General features: G+C 50.1%; 1 protein-coding gene across 2 annotated transcripts in view; it reads left to right on the forward strand.

The window, feature by feature from the left end:
- LOC139573270 (protein ENTREP3-like) overlaps positions 1-13,211 on the forward strand; it is a 41,165-nt gene extending 27,954 nt beyond the window's left edge. For both annotated transcript variants that reach the window (XM_071396537.1, XM_071396538.1), the window contains 8 exons: positions 6,794-6,893; positions 7,202-7,274; positions 7,957-8,251; positions 8,347-8,687; positions 9,159-9,227; positions 9,320-9,501; positions 9,641-9,787; positions 9,892-13,211. In XM_071396537.1, coding sequence (XP_071252638.1) covers positions 6,794-6,893; positions 7,202-7,274; positions 7,957-8,251; positions 8,347-8,687; positions 9,159-9,227; positions 9,320-9,501; positions 9,641-9,787; positions 9,892-10,143 — 1,459 coding nt within the window. In that variant the 3' untranslated portion in view covers positions 10,144-13,211. The remainder of the gene's footprint in view (positions 1-6,793; positions 6,894-7,201; positions 7,275-7,956; positions 8,252-8,346; positions 8,688-9,158; positions 9,228-9,319; positions 9,502-9,640; positions 9,788-9,891) is intronic.
- Positions 13,212-13,591: the final 380 nt, after the last annotated feature.

Raw genomic sequence — 13,591 nt, forward strand, 5'->3', positions numbered from 1 at the left:
GAAGTGTCTCCACACCCTGGCGGTCTTCAGGAGAAGTGTCTCCACACCCTGGCGGTCTTCAGGAGAAGTGTCTCCACACCCTGGCGGTCTTCAGGAGAAGTGTCTCCACACCCTGGAGGTCTTCATGAGAAGTGTCTCCACACCCTGGCGGTCTTCAGGAGAAGTGTCTCCACACCCTGGAGGTCTTCATGAGAAGTGTCTCCACACCCTGGCGGTCTTCAGGAGAAGTGTCTCCACACCCTGGCGGTCTTCAGGAGAAGTGTCTCCACACCCTGGCGGTCTTCAGGAGAAGTGTCTCCACACCCTGGCGGTCTTCAGGAGAAGTGTCTCCACACCCTGGCGGTCTTCAGGAGAAGTGTCTCCACACCCTGGCGGTCTTCAGGAGAAGGGTCTCCACACCCTGGCAGTCTTCAGGAGAAGTGTCTCCACACCCTGGCAGTCTTCAGGAGAAGTGTCTCCACACCCTGGCAGTCTTCAGGAGAAGGGTCTCCACACCCCGCATTCACGTACAGTAAGGACATCTGGTCATGTGGATAGTGGTCATAAACCTTCCACCTCCACGCAGAGAAAAACTTCTCTATGGGGTTTAGGAAGGGGGAGTATGGAGGCAGGAATAGTACTGACATCCTGGGATGAGCAGTAAACCAGTCTGTGACTGCAGCAGAGTGGTGGAATGCCACATTATCCCACACAACAACAAAGGTAGGGGAGTTTGTTGCCTCTCTCCTCCGCTGTCGATTATGCAGGTCATCCAGAAAATAAATGAGTCTGTCTGTATTTTAGGGACCAATGAGTGGTTTGTGTAACAGCAAACTATCATTGGACAGTGCTGCACACATTGTGATGTTAGCTCCTCTCTGGCCTGGGTCATCCACGGTTGCTCTCTGTCCAATCACATTTCTTCCCCTGCGGCGTGTTTTTGCCAGGTTGAATCCAGTTTCATCCACAAAGATGAATGTATGTGCAGTTTGCCTGGCTTCCAACTCCATTACTCTCTAAAATACAGTAAATCCACAGCTTTACAGTACTTTACATGTGTATGTATTGAACAGACATCTTACCTGGACATATTGATACCGGAGTTCTCTCACAGGTTCACCTTTTCTCTCAAAGAGTACAACTGCTTCATCCTTATCTTATGTTTCTCTGGGACTCTGGCCATTGTCGTTGTGCTGACCGTATTCACATTCCCAAAAGTGATATTGTCTGCCAGCACCCTGTCCTGAATTTCCCACAGTTTTATTGCATTATTCCAACTATCATGTCAACAATGGCAATATCCTGCCCATCTGATAATATTCTGCCTCTCCCTCCTGTGGGAGGCAACCTTTGGATCCTACTGAAAAACAAAAAACAATCAATATATTTCCAAATGTCAGTACATGAAAAATGTGAACATACTGTATTGTACTGTAATATATAGTTCAAGAGAGACCATGGTTTACAACATGGTCAATAATTGTGGCCCTTAACTCATCAGAGACCACCGCTCTAGGTCTTCCTCTCCGTTGCCCTCCACACATTCTCCCTCTCCCTGCCACTCTTCTTTCCCCACCAACCTGTCTTCCTCTCCGTTGCCCTCCCTCTCCCTGCCACTCTTCTTTCCCCACCAACCTGTCTTCCTCTCCGTTGTCCTCCACGTATTCTCCCTCTCCCTGTCACTCTTCTTTCCCCACCAACCTGTCTTCCTCTCCGTTGCCCTCCCTCTCCCTGCCACTCTTCTTTCCCCACCAACCTGTCTTCCTCTCCGTTGTCCTCCCTCTCCTTGCCACTCTTCTTTCCCCACCAACCTGTCTTCCTCTCCGTTGCCCTCCCTCTCCCTGCCACTCTTCTTTCCCCACCAACCTGTCTTCCTCTCCGTTGTCCTCCCTCTCCTTGCCACTCTTCTTTCCCCACCAACCTGTCTTCCTCTCCGTTGTCCTCCCTCTCCCTGCCACTCTTCTTTCCCCAACAACCTGTCTTCCTCTCCGTTGTCCTCCACGCATTCTCCCTCTCCCTGCCACTCTTCTTTCCCCACCAACCTGTCTTCCTCTCTGTTGTCCTCCACGCATTCTCCCTCTCCCTGACACTCTTCTTTCCCCACCAACCTGTCTTCTCTCCGTTGCCCTCCACGCATTCTCCCTCTCCCTGCCACTCTTCTTTCCCCACCAACCTGTCTTCCTCTCCGTTGTCCTCCACGCATTCTCCCTCTCCCTGCCACTCTTCTTTCCCCAACAACCTGTCTTCCTCTCCGTTGCCCTCCCTCTCCCTGTCACTCTTCTTTCCCCACCAACCTGTCTTCCTCTCCGTTGTCCTCCACGCATTCTCCCTCTCCCCGCCACTCGTCTTTCCCCACCAACCTGTCTTCCTCTCCGTTGCCCTCCCTCTCCCTGCCACTCTTCTTTCCCCACCAACCTGTCTTCCTCTCCGTTGCCCTCCCTCTCCCTGCCACTCTTCTTTCCCCACCAACCTGTCTTCCTCTCTGTTGTCCTCCACACATTCTCCCTCTCCCTGTCATTCTTCTTTCCCCGCCAACCTGTCTTCCTCTCCGTTGTCCTCCACGCATTCTCCCTCTCCCTGTCATTCTTCTTTCCCCGCCAACCTGTCTTCCTCTCCGTTGTCCTCCACGCATTCTCCCTCTCCCTGTCACTCTTCTTTCCCCACCTACCTGTCTTCCTCTCCTTTGTCCTCCACACATTCTCCCTCTCCCTGTCATTCTTCTTTCCCCACCAACCTGTCTTCCTCTCCGTTGCCCTCCCTCTCCCTGCCACTCTTCTTTCCCCACCAACCTGTCTTCCTCTCCGTTGCCCTCCCTCTCCCTGCCACTCTTCTTTCCCCACCAACCTGTCTTCCTCTCCTTTGTCCTCCACGCATTCTCCCTCTCCCTGCCACTCTTCTTTCCCCACCAACCTGTCTTCCTCTCCGTTGCCCTCCCTCTCCCTGCCACTCTTCTTTCCCCACCAACCTGTCTTCCTCTCCGTTGCCCTCCCTCTCCCTGCCACACTTCTTTCCCCACCAACCTGTCTTCCTCTCCGTTGTCCTCCACGCATTCTCCCTCTCCCTGCCACTCTTCTTTCCCCACCAACCTGTCTTCCTCTCCGTTGTCCTCCACGCATTCTCCCTCTCCCTGCCACTCTTCTTTCCCCACCAACCTGTCTTCCTCTCCGTTGCCCTCCCTCTCTCTGACACTCTTCTTTCCCCAACAACCTGTCTTCCTATCCGTTGTCCTCCACGCATTCTCCCTCTCCCTGTCACTCTTCTTTCCCCACCAACCTGTCTTCCTCTCCGTTGTCCTCCACGCATTCTCCCTCTCCCTGCCACTCTTCTTTCCCCACCAACCTGTCTTCCTCTCCGTTGCCCTCCCTCTCCCTGCCACTCTTCTTTCCCCACCAACCTGTCTTCCTCTCCGTTGTCCTCCACGTATTCTCCCTCTCCCTGTCACTCTTCTTTCCCCACCAACCTGTCTTCCTCTCCGTTGCCCTCCTTCTCCCTGCCACTCTTCTTTCCCCACCAACCTGTCTTCCTCTCCGTTGTCCTCCCTCTCCTTGCCACTCTTCTTTCCCCACCAACCTGTCTTCCTCTCCGTTGCCCTCCCTCTCCCTGCCACTCTTCTTTCCCCACCAACCTGTCTTCCTCTCCGTTGTCCTCCCTCTCCTTGCCACTCTTCTTTCCCCACCAACCTGTCTTCCTCTCCGTTGTCCTCCCTCTCCCTGCCACTCTTCTTTCCCCAACAACCTGTCTTCCTCTCCGTTGTCCTCCACGCATTCTCCCTCTCCCTGCCACTCTTCTTTCCCCACCAACCTGTCTTCCTCTCTGTTGTTCTCCACGCATTCTCCCTCTCCCTGACACTCTTCTTTCCCCACCAACCTGTCTTCCTCTCCGTTGCCCTCCACGCATTCTCCCTCTCCCTGCCACTCTTCTTTCCCCACCAACCTGTCTTCCTCTCCGTTGTCCTCCACGCATTCTCCCTCTCCCTGCCACTCTTCTTTCCCCAACAACCTGTCTTCCTCTCCGTTGCCCTCCCTCTCCCTGTCACTCTTCTTTCCCCACCAACCTGTCTTCCTCTCCGTTGTCCTCCACGCATTCTCCCTCTCCCCGCCACTCGTCTTTCCCCACCAACCTGTCTTCCTCTCCGTTGCCCTCCCTCTCCCTGCCACTCTTCTTTCCCCACCAACCTGTCCTCCTCTCCGTTGCCCTCCCTCTCCCTGCCACTCTTCTTTCCCCACCAACCTGTCTTCCTCTCCGTTGTCCTCCACACATTCTCCCTCTCCCTGTCATTCTTCTTTCCCCGCCAACCTGTCTTCCTCTCCGTTGTCCTCCACACATTCTCCCTCTCCCTGTCATTCTTCTTTCCCCGCCAACCTGTCTTCCTCTCCGTTGTCCTCCACGCATTCTCCCTCTCCCTGTCACTCTTCTTTCCCCACCTACCTGTCTTCCTCTCCTTTGTCCTCCACACATTCTCCCTCTCCCTGTCATTCTTCTTTCCCCACCAACCTGTCTTCCTCTCCGTTGCCCTCCCTCTCCCTGCCACTCTTCTTTCCCCACCAACCTGTCTTCCTCTCCGTTGCCCTCCCTCTCCCTGCCACTCTTCTTTCCCCACCAACCTGTCTTCCTCTCCTTTGTCCTCCACGCATTCTCCCTCTCCCTGCCACTCTTCTTTCCCCACCAACCTGTCTTCCTCTCCGTTGCCCTCCCTCTCCCTGCCACTCTTCTTTCCCCACCAACCTGTCTTCCTCTCCGTTGCCCTTCCTCTCCCTGCCACACTTCTTTCCCCACCAACCTGTCTTCCTCTCCGTTGTCCTCCACGCATTCTCCCTCTCCCTGCCACTCTTCTTTCCCCACCAACCTGTCTTCCTCTCCGTTGTCCTCCACGCATTCTCCCTCTCCCTGCCACTCTTCTTTCCCCACCAACCTGTCTTCCTCTCCGTTGCCCTCCCTCTCTCTGACACTCTTCTTTCCCCAACAACCTGTCTTCCTCTCCGTTGTCCTCCACGCATTCTCCCTCTCCCTGCCACTCTTCTTTCCCCACCAACCTGTCTTCCTCTCCGTTGTCCTCCACGCATTCTCCCTCTCCCTGCCACTCTTCTTTCCCCACCAACCTGTCTTCCTCTCCGTTGTCCTCCCTCTCCCTGCCACTCTTCTTTCCCCACCAACTTGTCTTCCTCTCCGTTGCCCTCCCTCTCCCTGCCACTCTTCTTTCCCCACCAACCTGTCTTCCTCTCCGTTGCCCTCCCTCTCTCTGACACTCTTCTTTCCCCAACAACCTGTCTTCCTATCCGTTGTCCTCCACACATTCTCCCTCTCCCTGTCACTCTTCTTTCCCCACCAACCTGTCTTCCTCTCCGTTGTCCTCCACGCATTCTCCCTCTCCCTGCCACTCTTCTTTCCCCACCAACCTGTCTTCCTCTACGTTCCCCTCCCTCTCCCTGACACTCTTCTTTCCCCAACAACCTGTCTTCCTATCCGTTGTCCTCCACGCATTCTCCCTCTCCCTGTCACTCTTCTTTCCCCACCAACCTGTCTTCCTCTCCGTTGTCCTCCACGCATTCTCCCTCTCCCTGCCACTCTTCTTTCCCCAACAACCTGTCTTCCTCTCCGTTGTCCTCCACGCATTCTCCCTCTCCCTGCCACTCTTCTTTCCCCAACAACCTGTCTTCCTATCCGTTGTCCTCCACGCATTCTCCTTCTCCCTGTCACACTTCTTTCCCCACCAACCTGTCTTCCTCTCCGTTGTCCTCCACGCATTCTCCCTCTCCCTGCCACTCTTCTTTCCCCAACAACCTGTCTTCCTATCCGTTGTCCTCCACACATTCTCCCTCTCCCTGTCACACTTCTTTCCCCACCAACCTGTCTTCCTCTCCGTTGTCCTCCCTCTCCCTGTCACTCTTCTTTCCCCACCAACCTGTCTTCCTCTCCGTTGCCCTCCACGCATTCTCCCTCTCCCTGCCACTCTTCTTTCCCCACCAACCTGTCTTCCTCTCCGTTGCCCTCCCTCTCCCTGACACTCTTCTTTCCCCAACAACCTGTCTTCCTATCCGTTGTCCTCCACGCATTCTCCCTCTCCCTGTCACTCTTCTTTCCCCACCAACCTGTCTTCCTCTCCGTTGCCCTCCACGCATTCTCCCTCTCCCTGCCACTCTTCTTTCCCCACCAACCTGTCTTCCTATCCGTTGTCCTCCACGCATTCTCCCTCTCCCTGTCACACTTCTTTCCCCACCAACCTGTCTTCCTTGATCCATGTTTCCAAACTAAATCATTCTGAAGCCGTCCTCTTTTGTCTGTTTGGTAGCGAGACCAAAAACAGGACACTTGGGTAGGCTTTCAGCTGAAATTGCAATCAGCTGTGTTTGGCATTATTAAATATTCTGCTGAGTTTTTCTATGTTTCAATCTGGTTACTGCAGAAATGCACGGCATTTGCCATCATTCTGTTTTGAATGTGTTTTTAACAGTTTTGGAAACAGTGTGTTAGCATTTGAAAACGTGCTGCAAATATATAGTTTTACAGGGGGTGGAGTATGAATGAGAAAAGAGTTCATGGATTTTGGAGAATGTGGTCATTGATGCATTTTGTGTGAAAGCAATGAAAAATTATTCACAGTTTGGTCCAAATACATTTCTGTGTCGCTGACTGTGTGAAAAGTTTTGACAATGTGACTTCAGTTTTGACCAATGCATGTTAGCAATTGGGAAAAAACTGTAAACACTTGTGTGTAACAGGACAAATATATTATTATTACACACACACTCTAGCATTTGTAAATAGACAATAAAATCAGTCTTCATTGTTTGTCTGTGTATCTGTATGTCCTCAGTATCACCTATAACGGGTCGATGGAGAGTCCAGTGCCTCTGTACCCCACTGACTGTCCCCCTCCTTACGAATTAGTGATGGGACAGAGAGCAGCTAGCCAGGTCAGTGGGGGAATCTGGACATGTTTGCTGGTGTGTGTGTGTGTGTGTCTGTGTGTGTGCGTGCGTGCGTGCGTGCGTGCGTGCGTGCGTGCGTGAGTGACTGAGTGACTGAGTGACTGAGTGACTGAGTGACTGAGTGAGTGACTGAGTGACTGAGTGACTGAGTGACTGAGTGACTGAGTGAAAGAGAGAGAGAGTGAACGTGCTAAGCAGGAATACAGGACAATTGCCTCTGTGTATGTTTGTTTGTGTGTGCATGCAGATGTGTGTGTGTCTATTAAACACATGTCCGGTGTGGTTGTCTTTAGGCCACGGTGTTTGACAGCCATGGGAACGAGCTGTCTGGAGAGAGGGCCACATCCACTGCCTTCAGCGGAGAGGGTGAGAGTCACATATGCTACATTCAGCTCTATTATCACGTTTTTACCAGTCTGGTATTGAATGGAGAGTTCCCATGAAGGGCCCATTGACTCTGGTTCTTTACCTACAGTTCAAGTCAGAAGTTTACATACACCTTAGCCAAATACATTATCAACTCAAGTTCCTCAAGTTCCTGACATTTAATCCTAGTAAAAAAAAGAATCTGAGGTCTTGGCTGATTTCTTTTGATTTTCCCATGATGTCAAGCAAAGAGGCACTGAATTTGAAGGTTGGCCTTGAAATACATCCACAGGTACACCTCAGAAGCCTATCAGAAGCTTCTAAAGCCATGACATAATTTTCTGGAATTTTCCAAAATGTTTAAAGGCACAGTCAACTTAGTGTAAGTAAACTTCTGACCCACTGGAATTGTGATACAGTGAATTATAAGTGAAATAATCTGTCTGTAAACAATTGTTGGAAAAATTACTTGTGTCATGCACAAAGTAGATGTCTTAACCGACTTGCCAAAACTATAGTTTGTTAACCAGAAATTTGTGGAGTGGTTGAAAAACAAATTTTAATGACTCCAACCTAAGTGTATGTAAACTTCCGACTTCATCTGTAAACAGGCAACACTGCCAATTCATAAATTTAGCCTAATATAAACAAGTAAATGAACCGTCTCCCTCCCTCCCTCCAGTCTCCATGGACAGTGGTTCTCTGTTGATGTCGGAGATCATTGACATCCCAGATGACTCCTCACCTTCAGAGGACTCCTGGGTGAGGGCTAGGGGGGAGAGAGGGAGCACCGGGGGAGTGGAGGGGGGAGACGGGGGAGAAGGAGGGGAGTATGTGAGCTTCCGTGGCCCCCCTCCCCAAGCCCCGGAGAGTCCCCTGGTAGAGAGTCCCCTGGTGGGCCCCAGGGCCAGGCGATGCTACAGAGGAGAGAGGTCCAACTCCTGCTCCTCGTCTAGCACTGCTACAGCTACATACAGGTAAATACAAGGACAATCACACACACAGTTCACAGCCACTTTCTTACAGCTCCTTCTCAAAAGAGAACAACCCTCCCTCTCCCCCCTCTTTGCAGGTCTCCAGTGTTGAGGCGACAGGCTATGTTGGCCAGTAGTTGTTCCCAGTTGGAGCTGCTAGGGGGCGCCACCTCTCACCAGCGCTCCTCTATCCTAGAGAAACGAGTCGGGCCTTGCACCCCTTTACGACGCGGTTCTGCCTCTGCCTCTGCAGCTCCTCCCACTTCCTCATCCTCAGCTGTCAATCAGCAGGGTGGTCAGGGCAACGGGGTGCCCCTCCCTCTACAGCCGTTGTACCTGCGTCGTCAGGGCGGAGGGAGCGAGAGGGGGGATAGTGACGGTCTTCTGCCCCTAGTGAGGTCACACAGCGAGCCTGGTCTCAGCTCTTCTGCTGATACTGGTGGGTACACACACACACACACACACACACACACAACACACATGTACAGACATCCAGTGTTAGTGATTTACAACTCACACTATGAACACACTATATAACACTCTATGAACACGCTATGAATACACTATGCAAGAAAGACGTGGTGATAGTTTGCATTTCATATCTATTTCATACCTCCCTCTCTCCCTCACGCTCTCCTCTTTTCCCTCCCTCTCTCCTCTCTCTCTCCCTCCCTCTCTCCTCTCTCCCTCCCTTTCTCCTCTCTCCTCTCTTCTCTCTCTCTTCCTTTCTCCTCCCTCCCTTTCTCCTCTCTCCCTCCTTCTCTCCTCCCTTTCTCAACTCTCCCTCCCTCTCTCATCTCTCCCTCCCTTCTCCCAGCTCCTTCTCTTCTCTCCCCTCCCTCTCTCCTCTTTCCCCTCCCGCTCTCCTCTCTCCTTCCCTCTCTGCTCTCTCCCTCCCTCTCTGATCTAGTTGACTTCAGTGGTGGCTCAGTGGGCAGTAAAGGAGTGAGGGAGAACTCTCAGACCTCTACAGACACAGGTGAGAAGGTAAAGGTTAGCGGTTAGAGAAGGCAGTATTGACCACCTTTGGGTTAGACACTACAGATTATAGTTTGTGTCTGTCTTCCCCAGGTCCGTCCTCCGAGGCATGCCTGCTGCCCCGCTCCTCTCTGGTGCCCCCCTCAGCCCTCCTCCCCAGGAAGGGCAGTGTGAAGGCAGCCACCATGGGGCGCACCTTGCCCCTCTCCAAAGGCCCCGCCAACTCTCCCTTGCACCTGCCCAAAGAATGCAACCGCTCTCTTGGGGACCTCAAGGTGTGTAATGGCTGAAAAAGACTAATAACAGCAGCCATATACTCTGCAAAGATACTTATATCTAGAAATGGACATGCTGTATGTAGAACGATTATGCCAGGTCCTCATTTCTCATCCTGTCTCCTTTTCTTCCTGTCAGGTGACGAGGGGGTTGGTGGCTCGCTTCCTGCAGCGCTCCAAACGGAACCTGGCGTCCGCCGCAGAGCATTCTGGGAACACGGGACAGGGTCAGAAAAGGAGAGGCGGAGTAGAGGGCAACGGGACAGACCATCTTCCTTTAGAGCAGGTAACACACACTGACACATATACACACATACAGTAAATACACACACACTCACACACACATACAGACACACACACTCACACTAGTGTCTGTCTGTCTGTCTCCAGGTGTTACGTAACTCCTGGGGGGCCAGCCAGGGATCCCACCCCCCACACCCTCATCGCCGTGGTCACCACCACTCCCATAGCGACAGCCGCCACAACCGCCGTCATAGCAACCAACCCCCTGTGACGGAGGGGATCCACTTGCGCAGCTGCGGCGACTTAAGCTCCTCCTCCTCTGCGTCGCTATGGCGATTACTGACGCCCAACCCCCCTCACGGGTCATCAGGGGCACTGTACACAGAGTCAGCCCTGTGAGAGGGGGAGGAGCGAGGAAAGATGGGAGGAAAAGGAGAGGAGGCAGAAAGTGTACCCACACAGAGGAGAGTGGAGGCATGGTATGGTCTAATGAAGGAGAGATACAAAGGGAGGAGGAGAGGTGGAGGATGGCGGGATGAGTTAGACAGGGGAGAGGAAGGATGAAGGAACAGGCTACTAACATATCCTGATGGGCGGTGGAGGGAGTCAGCACTATGAGGAGGGAACGACTGGACCTTTGCTACAGCCTTGTTCCAATACTTTCAACATGCATCCTTCCTCTTTCCCTTCCTCCTTCCCTCCTCCTTCCCCTTGGAGCCCTCCTCTGCACCTGCGCCTGGCCTTCCTTTCCTGAACTTTGACCTCTCAACTAACCTCCTATCTTCAACCTCCACCTAGCCATACTGACCACAACTCTATCTGTCCTCTCCAACTCTCTGGGATCTCTCTCTAACTTCAAGACTAGAGAGGATGGAGAGAAGTAGGATAATAAAGTTTCCCCTAGACTCTGAGCTATGGTCAGTTTAGTGTTTCTCCTCCTAATGGTTAAAATCTAGGATCAGTGGAGCATAAGCTGATCCTAGATCTGTGTCTAAGGTAAACACTTTTCTGGAGCTGTGAACATCACTCTCACACAAACCGCATATTCTCATTAAACTCCTCACTCTTTTTCAAAACTCAAATGTACGTTCATTTGTCCAGCTCTTCATCCGGAGTGAAACTCACTTTAAGTGTTCAAGGAACTCACCTTTTTGTCTTCCACTCGTGAAATGGTTAACCTTCCTTTTCTCCTGATGACACGGTAAAATGTACAGAAAAATGTACACTCGTTTTGCCCACTGACAGTGAAAGTTTAATGGCCTGCTAGTGTCGCCGTATGTTTACAATCTTACATCGTTATTATTTTAGTATTTTTTTTTGTGGTTAATTTTCTTGAGGTAAAATCAACATGTAATCCTCACACCCCTTACCTAGTCCATCTCCAAACTGCCTTCAGAAGAAAGGTGCCTCAAACTCAAAACTCATACACCATCTACCCCAAACTCACACACCATCTACCCCAAACTCACACACCATCTACCCCAAACTCACACACCATCTACCCCAAACTCACACACCATCAACCCCAAACTCAAAACTCACACACCATCTACCCCAAACTCAAAACTCACACACCATCTACCCCAAACTCAAAACTCACACACCATCTACCCCAAACTCAAAACTCACACACCATCTACCCCAAACTCAAAACTCACACACCATCAACCCAAACCTCACACACCATCTACCCCAAACTCAAAACTCACACACCATCTACCCCAAACTCACACACCATCTACCCCAAACTCAAAACTCACACACCATCTACCCCAAACTCACACACCATCTACCCCAAACTCACACACCATCTACCCCAAACTCAAAACTCACACACCATCTACCCCAAACTCAAAACTCACACACCATCTACCCCAAACTCAAAACTCACACACCATCAACCCCAAACTCAAAACTCACACACCATCTACCCCAAACTCAAAACTCACACACCATCAACCCCAAACTCAAAACTCACACACCATCTACCCCAAACTCAAAACTCACACACCATCTACCCCAAACTCAAAACTCACACACCATCAACCCCAAACTCAAAACTCACACACCATCTACCCCAAACCCCAAACTCACACACCATCTACCCCAAACTCAAAACTCACACACCATCTACCCCAAACTCAAAACTCACACACCATCTACCCCAAACTCAAAACTCACACACCATCTACCCCAAACTCAAAACTCACACACCATCTACCCCAAACTCAAAACTCACACACCATCTACCCCAAACTCAAAACTCACACACCATCTACCCCAAACTCAAAACTCACACACCATCTACCCCAAACTCAAAACTCACACACCATCTACCCCAAACTCAAAACTCACGCACCATCTACCCCAAACTCAAAACTCACACACCATCTACCCCAAACTCAAAACACACACCATCTACCCCAAACTCAAAACTAACTATTACACCTGTCTAAGAAATCATACTCCCAAACTCGGGATTTCCTGTCTCTGAGATGACCTTGGACATAGCGATTTGATTTGTATGTTATGCTACAACCCCCCATAATGTACTCCAAATGAAACAGGAGCCTTGTTCAAATACTACAACTTCCCTCCTTGTGTATCAAATCGTACAAAAGAACTAACCTCCCCCTAAGAATGACTTTAGCTGCATGTTCTGGCAATGCTTCTTACTTTTCTCCCTTTCTCTCTCTCTCTCTTGCACCCAAAACCTAGTTGCTCTGAGCCTTTGGAAATGTGTTGATATATAGTGAAGGGTCAATGTTGTACTCTTGAACCCAGAGCCGTAGATATACTGAGTTCTAACTAACTATCATCCATGAACTCTGTGATGTGTCTGGCTCTGGCTGAACGGTTATGTATGATAAATTACACCTCAGTATGATTCCAAAAGCACTAAAGAGATTCTTGCAATAAATGTACAGATACGTTTGTATAGATGTTGGGGATCAGATATTCAGGATGGTAGTTCCAGCAAGACTTAGTGGGAACTATGAGAATCTGGATATTATAGTCTGATACTGGAGGTTGAACGACATAAAGCGTGCAGTATTCTTAGAGGACATACTGTCTGGATTGGACTAGAAAGCTGGCTAACCTCAACCCAGTCGGACAAGAGTTATACACTCAATGGCGATATTGTGAAGACTTAAGTTTTGAATATACACACAATTATGTATGTAACTGATTTAAACACAATACACATATGCACACACACACACACACAGACACACAACCACACACACACACTCAAACACACAGAATCACTGAGCTGTGTTAAAAATGTTGCTATAATTTCTACCTCCTATTTTGCACATTGTATAATTGTATGGCTTGAAGTGATAGAGCCTAACTGAATAAACATATTATTCTCTTCAAATATGATACATAAATGTTCTAATGCAAGAACTTTTAATGCAAGTCATGTATTTCAACATATTGAATAAATTATCCACAACATGAAAGTGTTCATGTGTGTAATGTGTTCAAAATGTGTAGTTAGGCTAAACATTTTATAGAAATGCGCTATTCCATTTTATTCTATTCTTATGGAACCACAGATTTAATGTTGCATATTATACACTGCTCAAAAAAATTAAGGGAACACTTAAACAACACAATGTAACTCCAAGTCAATCACACTTCTGTGAAATCAAACTGTCCACTTAGGAAGCAACACTGATTGACAATAAATTTCACATGCTGTTGTGCAAATGGAATAGACAAAAGGTGGAAATTATAGGCAATTAGCAAGACACCCCCAATAAAGGAGTGGTTCTGCAGGTGGTGACCACAGACCACTTCTCAGTTCCTATGCTTTCACTCTAGTGGTAGCATGAGACGG

The sequence above is a fragment of the Salvelinus alpinus genome, chromosome 4 (genome assembly GCF_045679555.1).
Source record: "Salvelinus alpinus chromosome 4, SLU_Salpinus.1, whole genome shotgun sequence".
Lineage (NCBI taxonomy): Eukaryota > Metazoa > Chordata > Actinopteri > Salmoniformes > Salmonidae > Salvelinus > Salvelinus alpinus.